The sequence below is a fragment of the Coenobita brevimanus genome, chromosome 98 (assembly GCF_032717465.1).
Source record: "Coenobita brevimanus isolate Jiangsu-jjx chromosome 98, ASM3271746v2, whole genome shotgun sequence".
NCBI classification, from domain to species: domain Eukaryota; kingdom Metazoa; phylum Arthropoda; class Malacostraca; order Decapoda; family Coenobitidae; genus Coenobita; species Coenobita brevimanus.
In genome coordinates this window covers 15,755,001-15,773,075 of record NC_137051.1, presented here as the reverse complement: position 1 = coordinate 15,773,075, position 18,075 = coordinate 15,755,001, and the positions used below count along the sequence as shown (strand labels likewise).

At 43.7% G+C, this 18,075-nt stretch overlaps 1 protein-coding gene across 1 annotated transcript in view; it reads right to left on the bottom strand.

The window, feature by feature from the left end:
- Positions 1 to 18,075, bottom strand: part of LOC145414256 (tubulin beta chain) — a 32,408-nt gene that overhangs the window by 5,778 nt on the left and 8,555 nt on the right. Inside the window, exons 2-3 of the mRNA XM_080283855.1 lie at positions 9,578 to 9,693; positions 473 to 576 (exon numbers count right to left, since the gene is read on the bottom strand). Coding sequence (XP_080139981.1) covers positions 473 to 576; positions 9,578 to 9,693 — 220 coding nt within the window. The remainder of the gene's footprint in view (positions 1 to 472; positions 577 to 9,577; positions 9,694 to 18,075) is intronic.

The following is an 18,075-nucleotide window of genomic DNA, read 5'->3' as shown; positions in this document are numbered from 1 at the left end:
CAAGTCAAGTGAGAGCAGTGGAAATGGGTTATGTGTGAGGAGCATGTGGAGTTTCATGGAGAGACAGACTGACAAATGAGGAAGTGAAGGAGCATTGTGGTGTGGATGTGGGTGTGATAGAGAGCATTTGGAGAAATACACTGAGGTGGTCTGGCCATGTGAAGAGGATGGAGAGTGAGGTACTAACAAGGAGAGTGTATGTGAGTGAGGTGGAGGGGGGGAGAATGAGGGGGAGGCTGAGGATGAGATGGAGGGATGGATTGGGGAGGTACATGAGAGAAGGGGGTGTGAGCTGGGAGGAGGGCGATGAAATGATGGGGGACAGGGTGACATGGAGGCAGTTTGCTTGTGGCCAACCCTTGTAGGATTAAGGTGTCTGGCAATAGATATATATAGATAGACAGATAGTTTATACATAATGCTACATACTGTAATACAAATAATCAACACAGAAGGTTCTTTCCACACTTACCAAATACAAAGTTGTCCGGTCGGAAGAGTTGTCCAAAAGGTCCTGATCGGACGGAATCCATTGTGCCTGGCTCCAGGTCAACCAGGATGGCTCGGGGAACATACCTGCCATAGTATATCGGTTATTTGTCATCATCATCATCATCATCACCCTGATCTCTTCACCTAATGCCATGTCCATTCTAACTACTGTACTTGCTTGTGCAGGCAAGAGTTACATCACTATAACCCACAAACGTTCTCACCTGCACCTGCCCAGGTCCAGTTGGGCCACTTACATAAGTTACAATGATGCAAAACTCCCACCCACAGCCGTCCGCGACGGCAGGTGTTTGTGGGTATAAAACCTCTGAATGAAGTGAGGCTGAGTCCAGAAAACAAGGAATGACATAGCACAAACAGGAAGAGCTATCAACGGCACCCTCGGTGAAGGGAACCAGACAATCATTCACACACTATTCAAGCTCCAAGATTCCTAGTTCTACCTTATAAGCCTGACCATCTGCATTTTTTTTTTTTTTTTTTACTTAGATATGCTTCACATTATTGACCAGATACTGTATAGTTAATCCAGTGACTACCTGTGTTAATATCAAAACAAATTATGATCAGGATATATAAACCAAGCAAAACACTGCAGCCATGGATAGGTGAAGATCAGGAATATTAACCCTCTCATGGTCAGAGAAACTCCACTACTGTACAATATTCTAATTCAGATAATGCCAGACAATGCTAATCAGACGAGAGTTAGTACTAGAGGTCAAGAGTGTTAATGCTCTCATCACTGAAATTATGATCAGACAACTCTACTACTGTACATACTGTATATTCTACAGTATTGCAAGTACTGTAATGACAAACAATTTCAGTCAGCTGAAAACGAACCACAGGAACCTGAGAGAGTTACTCAAAGTATAGAGGTCTGGAAAAAAAAGATCTCTGATTTCTCTCCACCAAATTTTAGCTCCACTATGATTATGATATTGTATTGCTATAATTTTAGTAATTTATAAGCATCTAACCAGCTTTTTCCTCAAATGATAAAGCTGTTATTTAATTCTAAGGAAACAAGGATACTAGTACACATAACATCTGAATGAGTTTGACTGAAACATGAGTAGTATATTTTCTTGCATGACATACTTCAAGGGGAGAGCACTTAAGGCAGTTTATTCAGAATCTATATCCAACTGGTCTAGAACCAAATGATAAGGTAACAAAATGCTGCATGATTGGGACAATTTTGCTCATGGATGTGACAAGACAACAAGCCATCCACCTACTCGTAACACCTTGAATCCAGTGTTTTTTTTTGTTTTTTTCCTATTAATTTTTGTCACTTTAACTAAGACCTCTTATAATGAAAACGTTACTACTATATTGGTAATACGTAACTCTTCCAGTCCGAAAAGTCTCTCCAAAGCTGAACATCAGCATCTGATAATAGCAATAACTGAATATACAATGCATTATAAACTGAAGGGTTAAATTTTCTGATCTATGGAAGCCTAGACTCAGGCCCCTATGTATCACAAGATGTGATATGGGACTGGCTGCTGACTGTTATTACAATCTATCTCTATCTATCTATAGCCCGACGCCCTAATCCCGCAAAGGGTGGCCATAGACAAAACGCCTCCAAGTCACTCTGTCACCCACCATTTGACTCCCCTCCCCCCAACTCACAAACATAATATTAATAAAAGTACCGGTACTGAACAAGGAAAATATCCAAATTCCGGTCGTCATCAGGACTGGAACACAGGAGAATACTGGTAGTAGTAAGTCCAGCTACTATGATTATAGGTCTATGGCAGTGTCAAGGACCCCCGATGGGTGTCAAGGGTTATTAAATCTGGAAGCAATGAGGGATCTAATTTTCTTATAGATGATGGGACAGCATTTTTCAGTACAGCTTCACTGCTAGTGGCCTCCAAAATGTGCTTGAGTCCAGTACGAGTAATCAGATCTTTTTCCATGTAGCTGTGCTGCTAGGCATAGGATGTCTTCCTCCTGGGACTGCATTGCTGCTAATGAAACATTCTCCTGGGGCTGCAGTTGGTTAAGTAGGTATTCTGAGCATCACATCAGGCCAAGTAGCTGTGGGAGGTCATTCTGCTGTAGGTACTATTTCCTCAGCTACAGGTTGCTCTCCTACTGCTACAGCAGATTCTGGCACTGATGTCTCAGCTATGGAGGATCTTCCTTGTGTTGGTACTGCTATGGCATTAATCACATGTTTGTACTGTTAACTCATTTTCAAGTCATCATTTTTCTAATATATCTCTAGGATATCACCATCCCGGTCTTCCTGCACTGCAACTGACTGCTGATTTTTTATTCCTGCTAGTGTGCTACTAAGGAACTGATGACATTTTGTGTTGAATGCAGTAGAGTACACTCTCTTCTTTTGAGGCACCCAGGCTGCATTCTGCTGGTCTCCTATTAAGACAAATCTCATTTACAACTGTGCCCTTTGATATACTTGCTTAAATGGCAGGGAGGACTCTGAGCATCATTCATTCATTTGTTTATATATATATATTTTTTATGCAAGGAAGAAGAAATCAAAGGTCAGGATCCCGCAAACCATTCCTTCCAGACAAAAAAAAAAAAAAAAAAAAAAAATACAACAGACAAATTTAAGATTTGTTCATTTCGAGATGCCTGGACACACTGTGTTTGAAAGACTGGAGATCATAGGAAGTAAGAAATACAGACAGAGGGAGACAGTTCCAGAGTCGACCTGTTGCATAAATGAAGGACTGGGAGTAACAGTTAACTTTTGCATTAGAGAGTTGGACAGAAAAGGGATGAGAGTTTGTTGCTAGACGGGTCCCAATCACCCATCGTAGGGGTGGAAGGATGCAAGCTGACAGTTCAGATGAGCAGTGACCACTGAAGTAGCAACAGAAAAGAGATAAAGATGCAACAGTGCGGCAAAGAGACAGAGGTTGAAGGAAGCCAGTAAGAGAAGGAGAGTTAATGAGACAAAAAGCCTTTGACTCCACCTTGTTGAGAAGACCTGTATGTGGGGAGCCTCCCCACACATGAGAGTTGTACTCTACACGGGCGAAGAAAACCCGTGTATAAAGTCAACAACTATGCAGGGGTAAAGAAGGTACAGAGTCGGCTTAGCACACCTAATCACTTGGAAGCAGATTTTACAAGAGATGTAATATGATAATTCAGAGATAAATTCCGAGAGAATAAAACCCCAGGTACGTTTAAGGATGATGCAGGATTGAGCTGGATACTAAACATTAGTGGGTACTCTTGTGGAAGATTTTGTTGGGTTGATAGGTGTAGGAAATGACTCTTTGATGCATTAAAACAACAAGATTACTTTTATCCCCGTCAGGGATACGAGACAAGTCAGACATTAGGTGTGCCACAGTCTCATCCCTTGTTTGTTGAAGTATTAACTGCTGAGATGGACGTTGCGGGAACCAAATGGAAAGGTGAAGCGTGGAATCATCAACGTATGAGCGGATCGGGTTAGATGTACAGCTCAGAAAGTCATTGATGAAGAAAAGGAAAAGAGTTGGTGATAGGACAGGGCCCTGAGAAACACCACTGTTTATAGATCTTGAAAAAAGGTGGCCGTCTACAACAGCAGCTATGGAACGACCAGAAAGGAAGCTATAGATGAAGGCACAGATATAAGGTCAGAAACCGTAAGAGGGCACACTCGATCGAAAACCTTTGACACGTCTGGTGCAATGGCAATTTGGCAAAGCTTTCGCCAAAGTCCCGACGGGAGGATGATCAGGTGTCAAAGGTAGGTGAGATCGCCAGTGGAGCGTCCCTGACGGAAACCATACTGATAATCAAAAAGAAGGGTCCAGCAAGAAGGAAAGATACAAGGCCCCAATATGCTTGTATGTGTCGACCTAGGCAACCTAATGGTGGGTCTCCATGCTACATGATCTCTACCAGTCTCTGTTTTCAGTCCATCATCCATGAGATCACATTCTATGACCTCCCAACTCATTTACGGTCTGCCTCTCGCATCCCTGTCCAAGATGTTAACAACTCTCACCCTCCACACCCAGCTATCATCCACCATCCTCATCACATGCTCACATGTCCAAAATATTTCAATATACCCCTTCTCATCACAACAATAATGCAGTAAGTTCCATCCTTCCACGCAACTCTTCATTCGCAATCCAACCCCCACTCCCCGGACCTTTAATTTAATTCATAGACGCATTACACATCCATCTAATCATTATTATCTCTGTAGGTAAATTTTTAGAAGTAACCAACGTTTTCTTTTATTATTATTTTTATGGTTTCCAATGCAAAATACCGTGTTTTAATTAGTTTTGACCTTCATTTTGGGGGGAAAATCCCCTTTTTGTAATTTTGAGTAAGATTTCCAAAAGTGGGTTTATCCCCCAAATCATGATCAAAATTAATTAAAAACACACTATTTTGCATTAAACCAACTTAACCTAACCTAACCTAGGCCTAACCTAGGGCCTGACATAGACCGAGTGCACACGCCTGCACCAGCCAATACGGCGCGACATTCATCCGCTACTGAGCAATAGCCTAACCTAAGCCACTATATGACGACCCCTACAAAATAAGGTCCCCCAACTCAAACTAGCCTTAAAAGGTACGTCTTGGTTAGAATAGTTCAGGGACATAATATAAGGAAAATCGGTAACGTTGGTTACTTCTAAAGTTATACCTCTCTGTATATTTGAGCCTCCTCCTTCACTGTCCAAATCTCATTATTGTGCAGCATTACACTCTGAACACTTGCTGCATACAAGGACCCCTTAGCACAGACGGAGAGTCCTCTCATCGTCAGAGGGGCAACAGTTCCCTGAACTTCTTCCAACCACTCCTTACCCTTGCCACTGAACTAGCTCCAGACCCACCTCAGCACATGTCATGTCCCCCAAATAACTAAACTCCTCCATGCACTCAAGATTCTCCAAAAAAATTAATCCTTTCCTGCCTCTCTGCTGTTGTATACCCTCCTTTACATATTACACACACAAACGTTATTTTGCAGCTAACTGCTAAAACCACTACATCTCTCATGCACCAGTTTATCATAAACACTGCACAATATGGAGTTACCCCCCACACCCCGGCGGTAAACCGCTTATGGCTAACACCCCCCCCTGCTTTGACAATACTGCCACCTGCCCCATTCGCATATAAGTACATTTTCCGTTTTGATTTTCCTTGAACAGACAACGTAAGGAAAGTTTATTGTATATTTTTGCACTGCCATGAGCAGGTATGTTACCATACTTTAGATCAATAAATGCGATACGTAGTTCGACAATCAGGCCTGAGGAGCACCCATATGCATCTAAATGATAATTATGCAGACACGAAGACTTGGGCCCCAGCACTTTATAGTCATTTCCACTGCCAAAGTGCACTGGATGATGTGTAGATAAATCATCCACACATGACATGGATGATACTGATAACTGACTGCGGATGATCCGGGGACATGGCCAACTGAAGTCACCAAATCTAAATTGCCCATGAAACTGATACAGATCACAGCTCTCCTTACTCTTCTTTTGCTGTTACTTGATCCTCCATCGCACTGTTTGCTGAAGACTGTCTGTCAGCATCACCTTATGGTACAAATATGAACACTTTATAAGTATTGATTACATAAAGATCATACTCACACCTGACTGAAAAACACCTTATAAGCTTTACTTGTCTCACCTGCATTTTCATTGTAAATGTCGATCCAAAGATTAGGAAGTGGAGAGATGGTGTGGGGTACAAGGGCTTGAGTAAATGCAGGTAAAAAAATAATGGAATCTAGGGCTAATGGCAGTATTGTCAAACATAAGGGAGAGTGGCCATGTGCGATTTGCCACAAGTGCGTGGGAAAGAATTCCATCTTGTACAGTGTTTGTGGTAAGTGGGTGCATAAGAGACGTAGTGGTATTGGAGGTAGACTGTAAGATAATGCTGATTTAATGTGTGCGGTACGTGTAGGGTAGAACATATGGAGATAGTGATGCGCGAAAGGACTGATCTTGCTGATGAGTCTCTTGAGTGTGTGGAAGAGTTTTGTTATTTGGGAGACATGTTACGTGCTGGAGGTGGGCCTGGAGCTAGGTCTGTGGCTAGAGTGAGAAGTGGTTGGAAGAAGTTCAGGCAGTTGTTGCCTCTCCTGACAATGAGAGGGCTCTCCCTCCGTGCTATGGGATCTTTGTATGCGGCAGGAGTTATGAGTGTAATTCTGTATGGTAGTGAGACCTGGGCAGTGAAGGAAGAACATATTAGCAGGCTCAAACGAACAGAAATGACAATGATTACACTGGATGTGCAGTGCGTCCTTCAGTGCAAGGCCTGGGGCGGCTATAGGTTTACGATTGAAAAGTTGAGAGTTAGGATGGGACTGGAGTGTAATAGTGCTGTGATAAGAGGCAGACTGAGATGGTTTGGGCATGTGGAAAGGATGGGTGCAGAAAGTGAGAAGTGTTAATGTTAGGGGTAGGGTTGCGAGGGGCACAACGAAAAAGACCTGGGACGAAGTCATTGAGCGTGACCTCAGGGATAAGGGACTGAACAGGGAAGCTGCCAGAGACTGAGCAGCATGGAGAGCCGCCATTAGCTGACCAAAGCCGACGCATGCAAGCATGTTGAAGCCTTTAAAAACGAAACGAAACGATTCCAAAGTGTTCAGCCTTAGGTTTTATGCCTTCGGGTACGGTATAGGGTAGCCTCTTGCTGGATCCAATTTCACGTTAGTGGCTTAACCTGTTTATTTCTCCGATTTGTTTCTGTCATGGCCACTACAGAAGCAATGATGGACTGTCAGTAAATCCTGAGGCTTTGTTCCGGTGAGGGCTAATACCTAACATGTATGTCTGGGTGCAAACTTCCTTTTGTGAACAATATTATCAAAATTTGTGTTCAATGGTCCTTTGTTTGAATTATGCATACCCTTGTTCGCATTGTAGAGTGCTTACTGATCACGATCAGTATTTACAGACCCTCCTAAGGTGAAGTTGTGTGATTTGTTTGTACTCATACATTCTTTTGTGAACAATATCTATTTGGGGTTCAATGGTCCTTAGCTTGAATTATGCATGCCCTTGTTCACACTGTGGAGTGCTTGCTGATCAGGAACAGTATTTATAAACCCTCCAAAGGTGGTTTTATGTATAAGTTTATGCATCTGTCTGTACTCATACTGTTACCAAATACTTCACAGTCACACTAAAGTGAATGTTAATGTGACAAGCGACGAAAAACAAAACTGACTGCAATAAATATAATAGTAGCCTGGGAGGAGGGGGGAGTCCCGGAGGATTGAAAGTCAGGTATGATTGTTCCCTTGTACAGGGGGAGGGGGGGAGGGAGAGGTGTGTGGTGGTCATGGGGGCGTTTGTCTTCTTAATGTAGTGGGAAAAGTATAAGGTGGGATACTTGTTGGCGGAGTTGGGGAGGTGACAGAGGCAGGGAGGCTTTGGGGGGGGGGGGAAATTGTGTGGATCAGATGTTCATTCTTGGATCTTTAGTGGAAGAGTTTCTGGACAGGGGAAAGAAGAGCGTTCATGGATTTGGAGAGGGCGTGTGACGGAGTGGATGGACAGGGATTGTGGAGGGTACTGAGAATGTGTGGAGTAGATGGGAAGCTGTTGAATGCTGTGAAGAGTATGTATGAGGGTGCTAAGGCTGCAGTGCGTGTGGATAGTGAACTGAGTGAGTTTTTCTGTATGAAGGTTGGGTTGAAACAAGGATGTCATGTCTCCATGGTTGTCCAATCTGTATATGGACGGGGTTATAAAAGAGATACAAGGTAGGGCAGTGGATGTTGAAGTGGCCCTGGTGAGAGAGGGCAGTGTTTGGAAACTCCCTGTACTATTGTTTGCGGATGATAAGTACTGTGTTGTTAAGTGAAGACGAAGGGGAGCTGCAAGGCTTGGTGGATGAGTTTGGGAGGGTGTGTAAGAAACGGAATCTAAAGGTGAATGTGGGGAAGAGTAAAGTTATGGTCTTCGAGACAGGTGAAGTCAGTGAATGCAGAGTGAGGTTGGATGATGAGGAAATGGAAAATGTGAGTACGTTTAAGTACTTGGCTAGCGTGATGAATAATGATGGAAGTTTGGAGGGTGAAGTGCTTGAAAGGGTACAACAAGGAAGAAAGGTTGCTGGTTCCTTGAAGGCAGTGATAAGAAACAAGGAAGTGAGCATGGAAGTGAAAAAGTTATTCCATGACAGTATTGTGATATAACTCTAACGTATGGAAGTGAAGCTTGGACGTTGTTGGAGGGACACAAGTCAAGAGTGAGAGCAGTGGAAATGAGTTATTTGAGAGGAGCCTGTGGAGTCACATGGAGAGACAGACTGACAAATAAGAATGTGAAGGAGCGTTGTGGTGTGGATGTGGATGTGATAGGAAGCGTTAGGAGAAACACACTGAGGTGGTTTGGCCATATGGAGAGGATGGAGAGTGAGAGACTGACAAGGAGAGTGTATGTGAGTGAGGTGGAGGGGGAGAGAGGGAGGGGAAGGCCAAGGATGAGATGGAGGGATGGAGTGGAGAGGTATATGAGAGAGGGGGGTGTGAATTGGAAGCGGGGCAGTGAAATGGCGAGGGACAGGGTGACGTGGAGGCGATTTGTTTGTGGCCATCCCGTATAAGGGATTAAGGCGTCTGGCAAAAGATAGATAGATAGCTTGTGAAGACTACTTTATCTTCTGAACTGGTTAAGATCCTTTACAAATGTTTTGCCTGGTGACTTTATGATGCAAGCTATCAAGCTGCCCAATTTCAGGAAATAACTTTATGTTATGGAGATATGTCATGATTCAGAACAAACTTTAAATGAACTTAAGTTCACAGCTGCATTCCCAGGCAGTAAACAAGCAGAGACCAAAGAAATTTGTGTCTGTGCAAAAGTAAGAAGAAACTTGTGACTGGGTGTACTTCTGATCCCTGTACGCCCAAACCTTGAAGGATAAAATACATTGCATCTAATTCACGTTGATCTTAAGTTTCTCTGTTCACTTGTATGTCACATTCGTAGACCAGCATATTTGTAGACTTACCAGTCCTCTCTCTCTCTCTCTCTCTCTCTCTCTCTCTCTCACTTACTTTCCCCCTGTTGCCTCATTGTAGTACACATTGATGCGCTCCAACTGCAAGTCATGGTCGCCTCGGTATGTGCCTGTCGGGTCAATGCCGTGCTCATCGCTAATGATCTCCCAGAACTGTAAGAAGTTGAAGAGCTTAATTAGTTGCATGTGATGACTGGATGATAAGAGATAAAGGAGTGATTAGTAGCATGTGGTGACTAAATTATATGATGAGGGAGTAATTTAGTTGCCTATTGTGATTGGGTGATAAGGAGAAGAGGGAGTAATTAGCTGCATGCGGTGACTGTATGATAAGAAGACACGGAAGTACTTAGTTACATATGGTGACTGGATGATCAGTAGATGAAGAAGTAATTAATGGCTTTTGTGATTGGGTATTTAGTTTCATGTAGTGACTGTGATTTACTGTTTTTAATCTCTAATTTTAAACCATAATTGTAAGATGATGGGCCAATTTAGTTGCATATGGTGATTGGATGACACGACGAGGGGGTGATTAGTTACATGTGGTGAGTGATTAGTTACATGTGCTAACTGGATGATATGACGAGGGGGTGATTAGTTTCATGTGCTACCTGGATGATAAGACGAGGGGGTGATTAGTTGCATGTGCTACTTGGATGATAAGACGAGGGGGTGATCAGTTGCATGTGTTAATTAGATGACAAGATGAGGGGGTGATTAGTTGCATGTGCTAATTAGATGATAAGACGAGGGGGTGATCAGTTGCATGTGCTAACTGGATGATAAGATAAGGGGGTGATCAGTTGCATGCGGTGACGAAGACTATATCAGATACAAGTCTCGTGTATGTTCTCTTGATTTTCTTCAATAATTTTACTTATTCTAAAACTCAAGTCGTTAAGCATTCTCCAGTATTTTATTTCATTCTAATAGTAGAGCAAGCTGAGTGAATCACAAAGCATGCTTTTTTTTCATTTTATTTTCTTATTGGTTTATATATTCTTTCATTTATCTACTTAACTAGCTATCTAGGTATCCGTTTAATTTACTGGTATTTACTTTTTATCAGACTTATCACGACCCTAGCTGCCAGCCGGCATGGGTACTGATTTTTGTTAAATGTGGCTCGCCACCCTCAGTGCTGTATGTACCGTATGTTGTTGGTTAACTGGTCGCCAGGCAGCTACAGTGTGTGTGTGTGTGTGTGTGTGTACACACACACACTGACGCTGGACAACCATATGATACCCTGTTTCACTATGTCCATACTCATACAGCGGAAATAATGTACTGAGGCAATTAAAGGGAAATACGTCTGATGCGGTTCGGTCAGTATGGAGGGAATGGAACGTGGAAGAGTGGAACTGTTTCAAGAAGAGGTACCGGTATACCAAGAAGAGCAAGGTAAGGTAATTCGACTACCGCTGGGGTTCTTAACCCAGAAAATTTTTCATAGTGGGAAATTTCGGCATTCTCGGGGCAGGGGGGGGGGGTGGCGGTATTACATGTATTTATTATGTAACATTCTGTGAGAAGGGAATAACAGTTCATCTGAACATTTCGTGAACATTTGATCCGAACATCTAAATCAGGGGAATCCTTCCTGTGTTATGGGTCAGCATCATAACATCTCGTGCAACTCCTTGTAAACTAAGTGGTTGTTACACAGCTTGAATCGTGAGGTAGCTAAAGAAGTGACAACCGTCCCTGAACTGTACCAATTTATAGGCTATACTGCATACTCTTCGGTTTGTGTGGCCGTACACCTCACACGAAATAATGCTCCCCGCCCCATCTCTACTGTTCCAACCCAAGGGTCCAGCCACGTTTGCGCGAAACATATGATCGACGAGATGAACGAAGCACCGGGTTAAAAATGGTGCAATATCACTCTGAACCTTGGTCGGATCATAGAGCATCGTTCCCTCTTGTCGATCACATGTCTGGGGCAAGTGTGGCCGCATTCGAAGAGTTATCCAGACTATTATCAATATTTGCCGTGTGTGTGTGTGTGTGTGTGTGTGTGTGTGTGTGTGTGTGTGTGTGTGTGTGTGTGTGTGTGTGTGTGTGTGTGTGTGTGTGTGTGTGTGTGTGTGTGTGTGTGTGTGTGTGTGTGTGTGTGTGTGTGTGTGTGTGTGTGTGTGTGTGTGTGTGTGTGTGTGTGTGTGTGTGTGTGTGTGTGTGTGTGTGTGTGTGTGTGTGTGTGTGTGTGTGTGTGTGTGTGTGTGTGTGTGTGTGTGTGTGTGTGTGTGTGTGTGTGTGTGTGTGTGTGTGTGTGTGTGTGTGTGTGTGTGTGTGTGTGTGTGTGTGTGTGTGTGTGTGTGTGTGTGTGTGTGTGTGTGTGTGTGTGTGTGTGTGTGTGTGTGTGTGTGTGTGTGTGTGTGTGTGTGTGTGTGTGTGTGTGTGTGTGTGTGTGTGTGTGTGTGTGTGTGTGTGTGTGTGTGTGTGTGTGTGTGTGTGTGTGTGTGTGTGTGTGTGTGTGTGTGTGTGTGTGTGTGTGTGTGTGTGTGTGTGTGTGTGTGTGTGTGTGTGTGTGTGTGTGTGTGTGTGTGTGTGTGTGTGTGTGTGTGTGTGTGTGTGTGTGTGTGTGTGTGTGTGTGTGTGTGTGTGTGTGTGTGTGTGTGTGTGTGTGTGTGTGTGTGTGTGTGTGTGTGTGTGTGTGTGTGTGTGTGTGTGTGTGTGTGTGTGTGTGTGTGTGTGTGTGTGTGTGTGTGTGTGTGTGTGTGTGTGTGTGTGTGTGTGTGTGTGTGTGTGTGTGTGTGTGTGTGTGTGTGTGTGTGTGTGTGTGTGTGTGTGTGTGAAGGGGTCTGTGCATTCCTGAACCCATCCCAGCCGTATTCTATTCCCCTTGTCCCATGGAGTATAAAGTTAATAAGTAATCAGATTACAAAATTACAAATTCTCATGAACTATAGATAAGAATAGATACAAGTCGCCAGAATCCACCCCTGTCGTATTCTTTTTCTCCCTGTCACACGGAGTATAATTCCTGATAAGTATTCACGTTACTTAAGTTACAGTAAGCGACAGCTACTTATGATTAAGTTCAAGTTTTGCTGGAAGGGCTGTGTGTGTGTGTGTGTGTGTATGTGTGTGTGTGTGTGTGTGTGTGTGTAAATCCCGAGAGAATACGGAAGTCTCATATATCCCGGTATAACTTTTTTGCGTATCGTAAATCTCGAGATAACTTTCCTGTGTCTCGCAAGTCTCGAGATAACTTTCCCGCATTTCGTAACCCGCGATATAACTTGTGCCTCAAAGAAATCCCATTACTCCTCTTTTAGTTTAAATCTTGCTATATCCATACGGTTTTGATCAGCTCAGGAGATAGCTACTCTTTTACTCTGGAAGGTTTAAAGTCTTCAATAACTTTTTCTCTATTAGGGCGTTCTCCTTAACTGGAAAAAAATCATATGGTAGCAGCAATAAACTGAAAAAATATGACCTTCTTGTACTGAAGAGCTTAACTCCTTCACTATGATGCCCTTTTGATCTTGTTCTTGTTACCATAAGACGATTCATCCTGTTTCGGCTGACACTCAAGGATTTTCTTTTATTGAAGTACCAAACGATTTTCTACTTTAGTTTTACTACCACTTAAGGACTTTTCAGCTTATTCTTACTATCAGCATATGACTTTCATGTTTATTTTACTACCATTCTTTGAATAATCTGCTTAATTCTTATCGCCACCACATGAACTTCTAGAGTATTATTTCTACCAACAGACGATTTTTTAAAGATATCACCAGACGATTTTTCTAGTTCAAACCACCACCAGACGATTTTCTAGTTTACTCTTACTGCAAATACACGATTTTTCTAGTTAATTCAGACATGGCAGATTATTTTACCTCTTATTCATACAGTTATATCCGACCTCGTACAGGCCAGTCAAAGTTTGGTGTTCCCTAAGTCCACGTAAAACTTTTGAGACAAATTCCCAAAGAGAGAGAGAGAGAGAGAGAGAGAGAGAGAGAGAGAGATGTGGGATGTAACTGGAAGAGACGAGAAGATAGGGTATATCTTCCAGGGTAAAAATTAGGAAGAGATGAAGACAGGGGGTGAGGGGAGGAAGGGGTTGCTGCAACATGGAGGTTAAAGGGAAGGGAAGAGAGGGGGAGGTAGTCAGGACAACGGGTCTAGGGGGTCGGTGGGGCGTATGGGATAGGGGGGATGGTGGGGAATATGGGGGAAAGGGGATGGTGGGGAGTATGGGGGAGGGGGGAATGGCGGAGGGGGTCTGGAGGAAGAGGGGGTTGTAGGTTTAGGGCAGGAGGTTGGGGTAAAGGGGTCTAGGGGGTATGCGGGAAAGGAGGAGGGGCTAGTCATGTGCCACCATCGATCCCTGGGGTCGTTGTCCTCCCTGCTGGGCTACACGGCTATTTTACCGGCAGACATTAGTTCAACCTCGAATTTACCTTTTGGTGCATTTTCCTATTGGATTTTTTTGCCCCCTCCTCTCTCTCTCTCTCTCTCTCTCTCTCTCTCTCTCTCTCTCTCTCTCTCTCTCTCTCTCTCCTGCAGTTACATCACCCACCTCCCCCCCCTACCTCCTCCTGTCATGCTGAAATATCCCCTCTCCCTCCTTTTACCTCTCCTCACTTTCTCCCCTCCCTTCCTCTCCCCTCTTCTCCCGGGTGTTCCCTCCCTCTAGATTTTTGTATATTTTATCCCTCTCCCTTCTATCTTCGGGCACATCCCTCCAGATCTTCTCTGTCTCTCTGTCTCTCTCTCTCTCTCTCTCTCTCTCTCTCTCTCTCTCTCTCTCTCTCTCTCCACTATATAACTTGGATAAGCCCTCCATGTAAGCTATGAACTCACCCTTCCCTCCCACCGCCTCTGACCTTTCCTACCCTTCTCTCTCGTCTCTCCCTATTCCCCTTCTCCCTCGCTCTTTCTTTCTCTCCCTCATCCTGCCATCACCGCTTTCCTCTTCCTTTCACCCTAACTGCAGCCCCTTCTCCCTCCCTCTCTTTTTCACCCCTGCAGCCTCTTCCCCCCCTCCCATCTCTCCTTCACCTTATCTTCATCCTCTCCCCTCCCCCGTCCCTTGTCCAACCAGCCACCTCTCCCCCTCCCTCCTTCGCTCACCCTTCTTGCACTCCTTTTTCCCTCATTTATTCTGTTAGCACCCTCTCCCCCTCTCTCTCGCTCTGCTCCCACTCCTCTCACCCGTTCTGCACTCCATCCTCCCATCCTTGCTCCCCACTCCTCTCCTCGTTTCCTCATTCCCCATCCTACTTCTTTCCTTACTCCCCACCACCGCCTCCCTTCCTTACACCCCATTCCTCTCCTCCCTTCCTGACATCCCATTCCTCTCCTCCCTTCCTTACTTCCCTGTTCTCTCCTCCCATCATCACTCCCTTCTTCCTCCCCTCCCTCCTTCTCTCTCTCCCTCTCTCGCTCCTCCCCTCCCCTCCCTGTGACACAAATCCCTCCACGTATGAGTCAGGCTGTGTGTGACACATAAAGCAACAAAGAGAATACAGTAAAGAGCACTGTCTAGACGGAGTGGCTAAGAGTTGATGACGACGACGACACCGACGATGATAAAGATGACGATGGTGATGATGAGGATGAGGATTTGGTGCAGACGGAGTGGCTTAGACGGCAGGGATGATGATGGTGATTATGATGATGATGCCCAGACGGAGTGGCTTGGAGGACAGGGATGATGTTGGTGATGATGATGTCTAGACGGAGTGGCTTTGAGGACAGGGATGATGATGGTGATGATGATGATGTCTGGAAGGAGTGGCTTAGAGGACAGGGATGATGTTGGTGATGATGATGATGATGTCTAGACGGAGTGGCTTAGAAGACAGGGATGATGTTGGTGATGATGATGTCTAGACGGAGTGGCTTAGAGGACAGGGATGATGATGGTGGTGATGATTTTGTCTAGACGGAGTGGCTTAGAGGACAGGGATGATGTTGGTGATGATTTTGTCTAGACGGAGTGGCTTAGAGGACAGAGATGATGATGGTGATTATGATGATGATGTCTAGACGGAGTGGCTTAGAGGACATGGATGATGTTGGTGATGATGATGATGATGTCTAGACGGAGTGGCTTAGAGGACAGGGATGATGATGGTGATGATTCTCTCTCTCTCTCTCTCTCTCTCTGTTCCTGACAGTTGACGTTTTCAACTTGAAGGGCCATGGATATCTTATTCTGACTAACGCCTAACTATTTCATTCAGCTGTGGGAAATTCCACATGCCAAATGGGTTAGCCTAATTATTTTTCGATTATTTTTCTTTCCAGTTATGGAAATTTATATAGTTTGACCAGATAAATTTGCTTCTTTCCTGCATGTCGTAACTCTCTAATTACGAGGAGGGCTTAAGCTAAACAAAGTCGCTGGTGGTAGAGAATAAACATTTTAAAAACTCCTCGTTGTGAAGAAATTAATGAATGATGTTTATTATTTTAATTTACTGCAAGAAGTCCTCCCAAAGTTGAATAAAACTGTCTGGCGAAGACCGGAATGCAATACAAAGGGCGTCACACTAATGAGGAAGATAGTGGAGATCACTTCTGCCTAGCTACTTCACTACACTCCCTTAAGATGAGTGAAATCGTTTGTGGTACCCAGAATAATAATAATAATAATAATAATAATAAAAAGAGAAATGGTACCGGTGGGGTAAATCTTTTCTCCGCTTATTTGTACTGATTTACTGGTGCTACCGTCAGACGATCTAGTTAGCTGTGGTAGGCACTTTTATAGTGAAGAGATAAATGGAGGCTGTATCTAACCTCTCAGTCGGAGTCTCTCTAGAGCTGATTAAAACTGCCAGGAGACTGCAAGAATGAAAAGCAAAATACGCCATAGGATTGACGGAGTTAATACAGAAACTTATAAAATCTTTAATACAAAAGGTCTCCCTGAACTCCTTCAGCTCTAGAACGTCCTTATTATTCTTGCTACTTCCAGACGATTCGGTTTAACTTTGGAGAGACCTTTTTTGTAGCGAGGGGATTAAAAACACTCTACATTAACCCCTTCACTACCAAAGATCTCCTTTGACCTAACCAATATTGTATGGCGGTAGCATGAACATAAAACATGTCCCCGGACAGAAGTTGTTAAATTGATTTAATGGTGTGGTTGCAACATTAACAAACTACAGTCTGTCATCATACGGTGAGACTTACTGGAACTACACAATTCAGAGCAGCGTCGTACCCGGTATTGTTTTTATCTGATAATCATTGTAGTTGCTCTTCTTTAGTTAATCAGACGAGCACTACTGGATGAATGGCATTACCAACGCATTTACATGATTACCGACATTTATTATAGCACTCCAGTGGTAGGTGGTGGCGACCGTCATCCACTTACTTGATGCAGTGCTGACTCCTTCCTTCACCTTTATCAATCTGTGTCTGTCCTCTTCTCCATCTTCCCTGTAACTTTTTATTACTCTTCTTCCAACTTCAGTTGGTTCTGCAGTGTGTGACAACTTTAATGATTTCCTGTAACCCAGGAAATCATTTACAACGCTGAGTGGTAACCATACAACCACATCACGGGATGAAGTGAAACCTTCTATTGCTCGTATGCCCCTGTAAACTGGGTGGACAAGTATTTGCAGTATCCATCCAGAAACTAAACCTCCACACTTTCCCCTATGCCTCGCTGTGGTGAGGAGATGTCAACCGCAAGGGAACATCGGTTCACTGCACGGGATGGCCCTGCAGGGCGGTTGCTTGCCTGTCGATGATGGGTCTTTTCGACCAGACAGATTGGGGTTGATCAATAACAACAACAATATCTATAGCACTCCCGTCAACTGCTTGAAGTATCTTCGTTCGTGAAATGTATATAACCTCGCTCCTTCAGTCCGGTGAAGTTTTATTATTATTATTATTATTATTATTCTACCTACAGATTATTTTCTTCAGCTTTGAGGAGATCTCGTGTTATGACAAAGGATATGAAGGCTATACCTAACCTCTCCAGTTAGAAAAGTCTCTCCAAAGCCGAATCAAATATCTGAAGGTAGCAAGCATAAAATGAAAATTACGTCATTGGAATGAAGGGGTTAAGTCGCCATCGGTTTCCTTATACCTTTCGTTGCCACTTTTTTTTTAATATTCCTGAAGATTTTATTCATCTTACGAGATACCTCCTTTAACAAAGAGGTCACTGAAAGGTATATCTGACCTATCCAATTCGAGATATCTTTCCCTAGCTGAATGAAATCGCCTGGTGATGGCAAGAATGAAGTATGCCAGACGCCATCATAGTGTAAAGATCATGTATGTGTTTACAGTTTTTTTTTTTTATAAGTAACTGTATTTAATTTTATACCAGTAACTTTTTTTGTTTGTCAATAACGTACATTTTAAGCGATATCAAAATCTGTTTTCTTCCTCCTTCCTTCCCTCTCTCCTTTCTTGCTTCACTTTGTTTTCCCTATTCCTTCCTTCATTCCTTCCCTCTCTTACTTTACCCCTCTCCCTCTCCACTTTCATTCATCTTTTCTCCTTCCCTACTTGCTTTTCCGTACCGTCCTT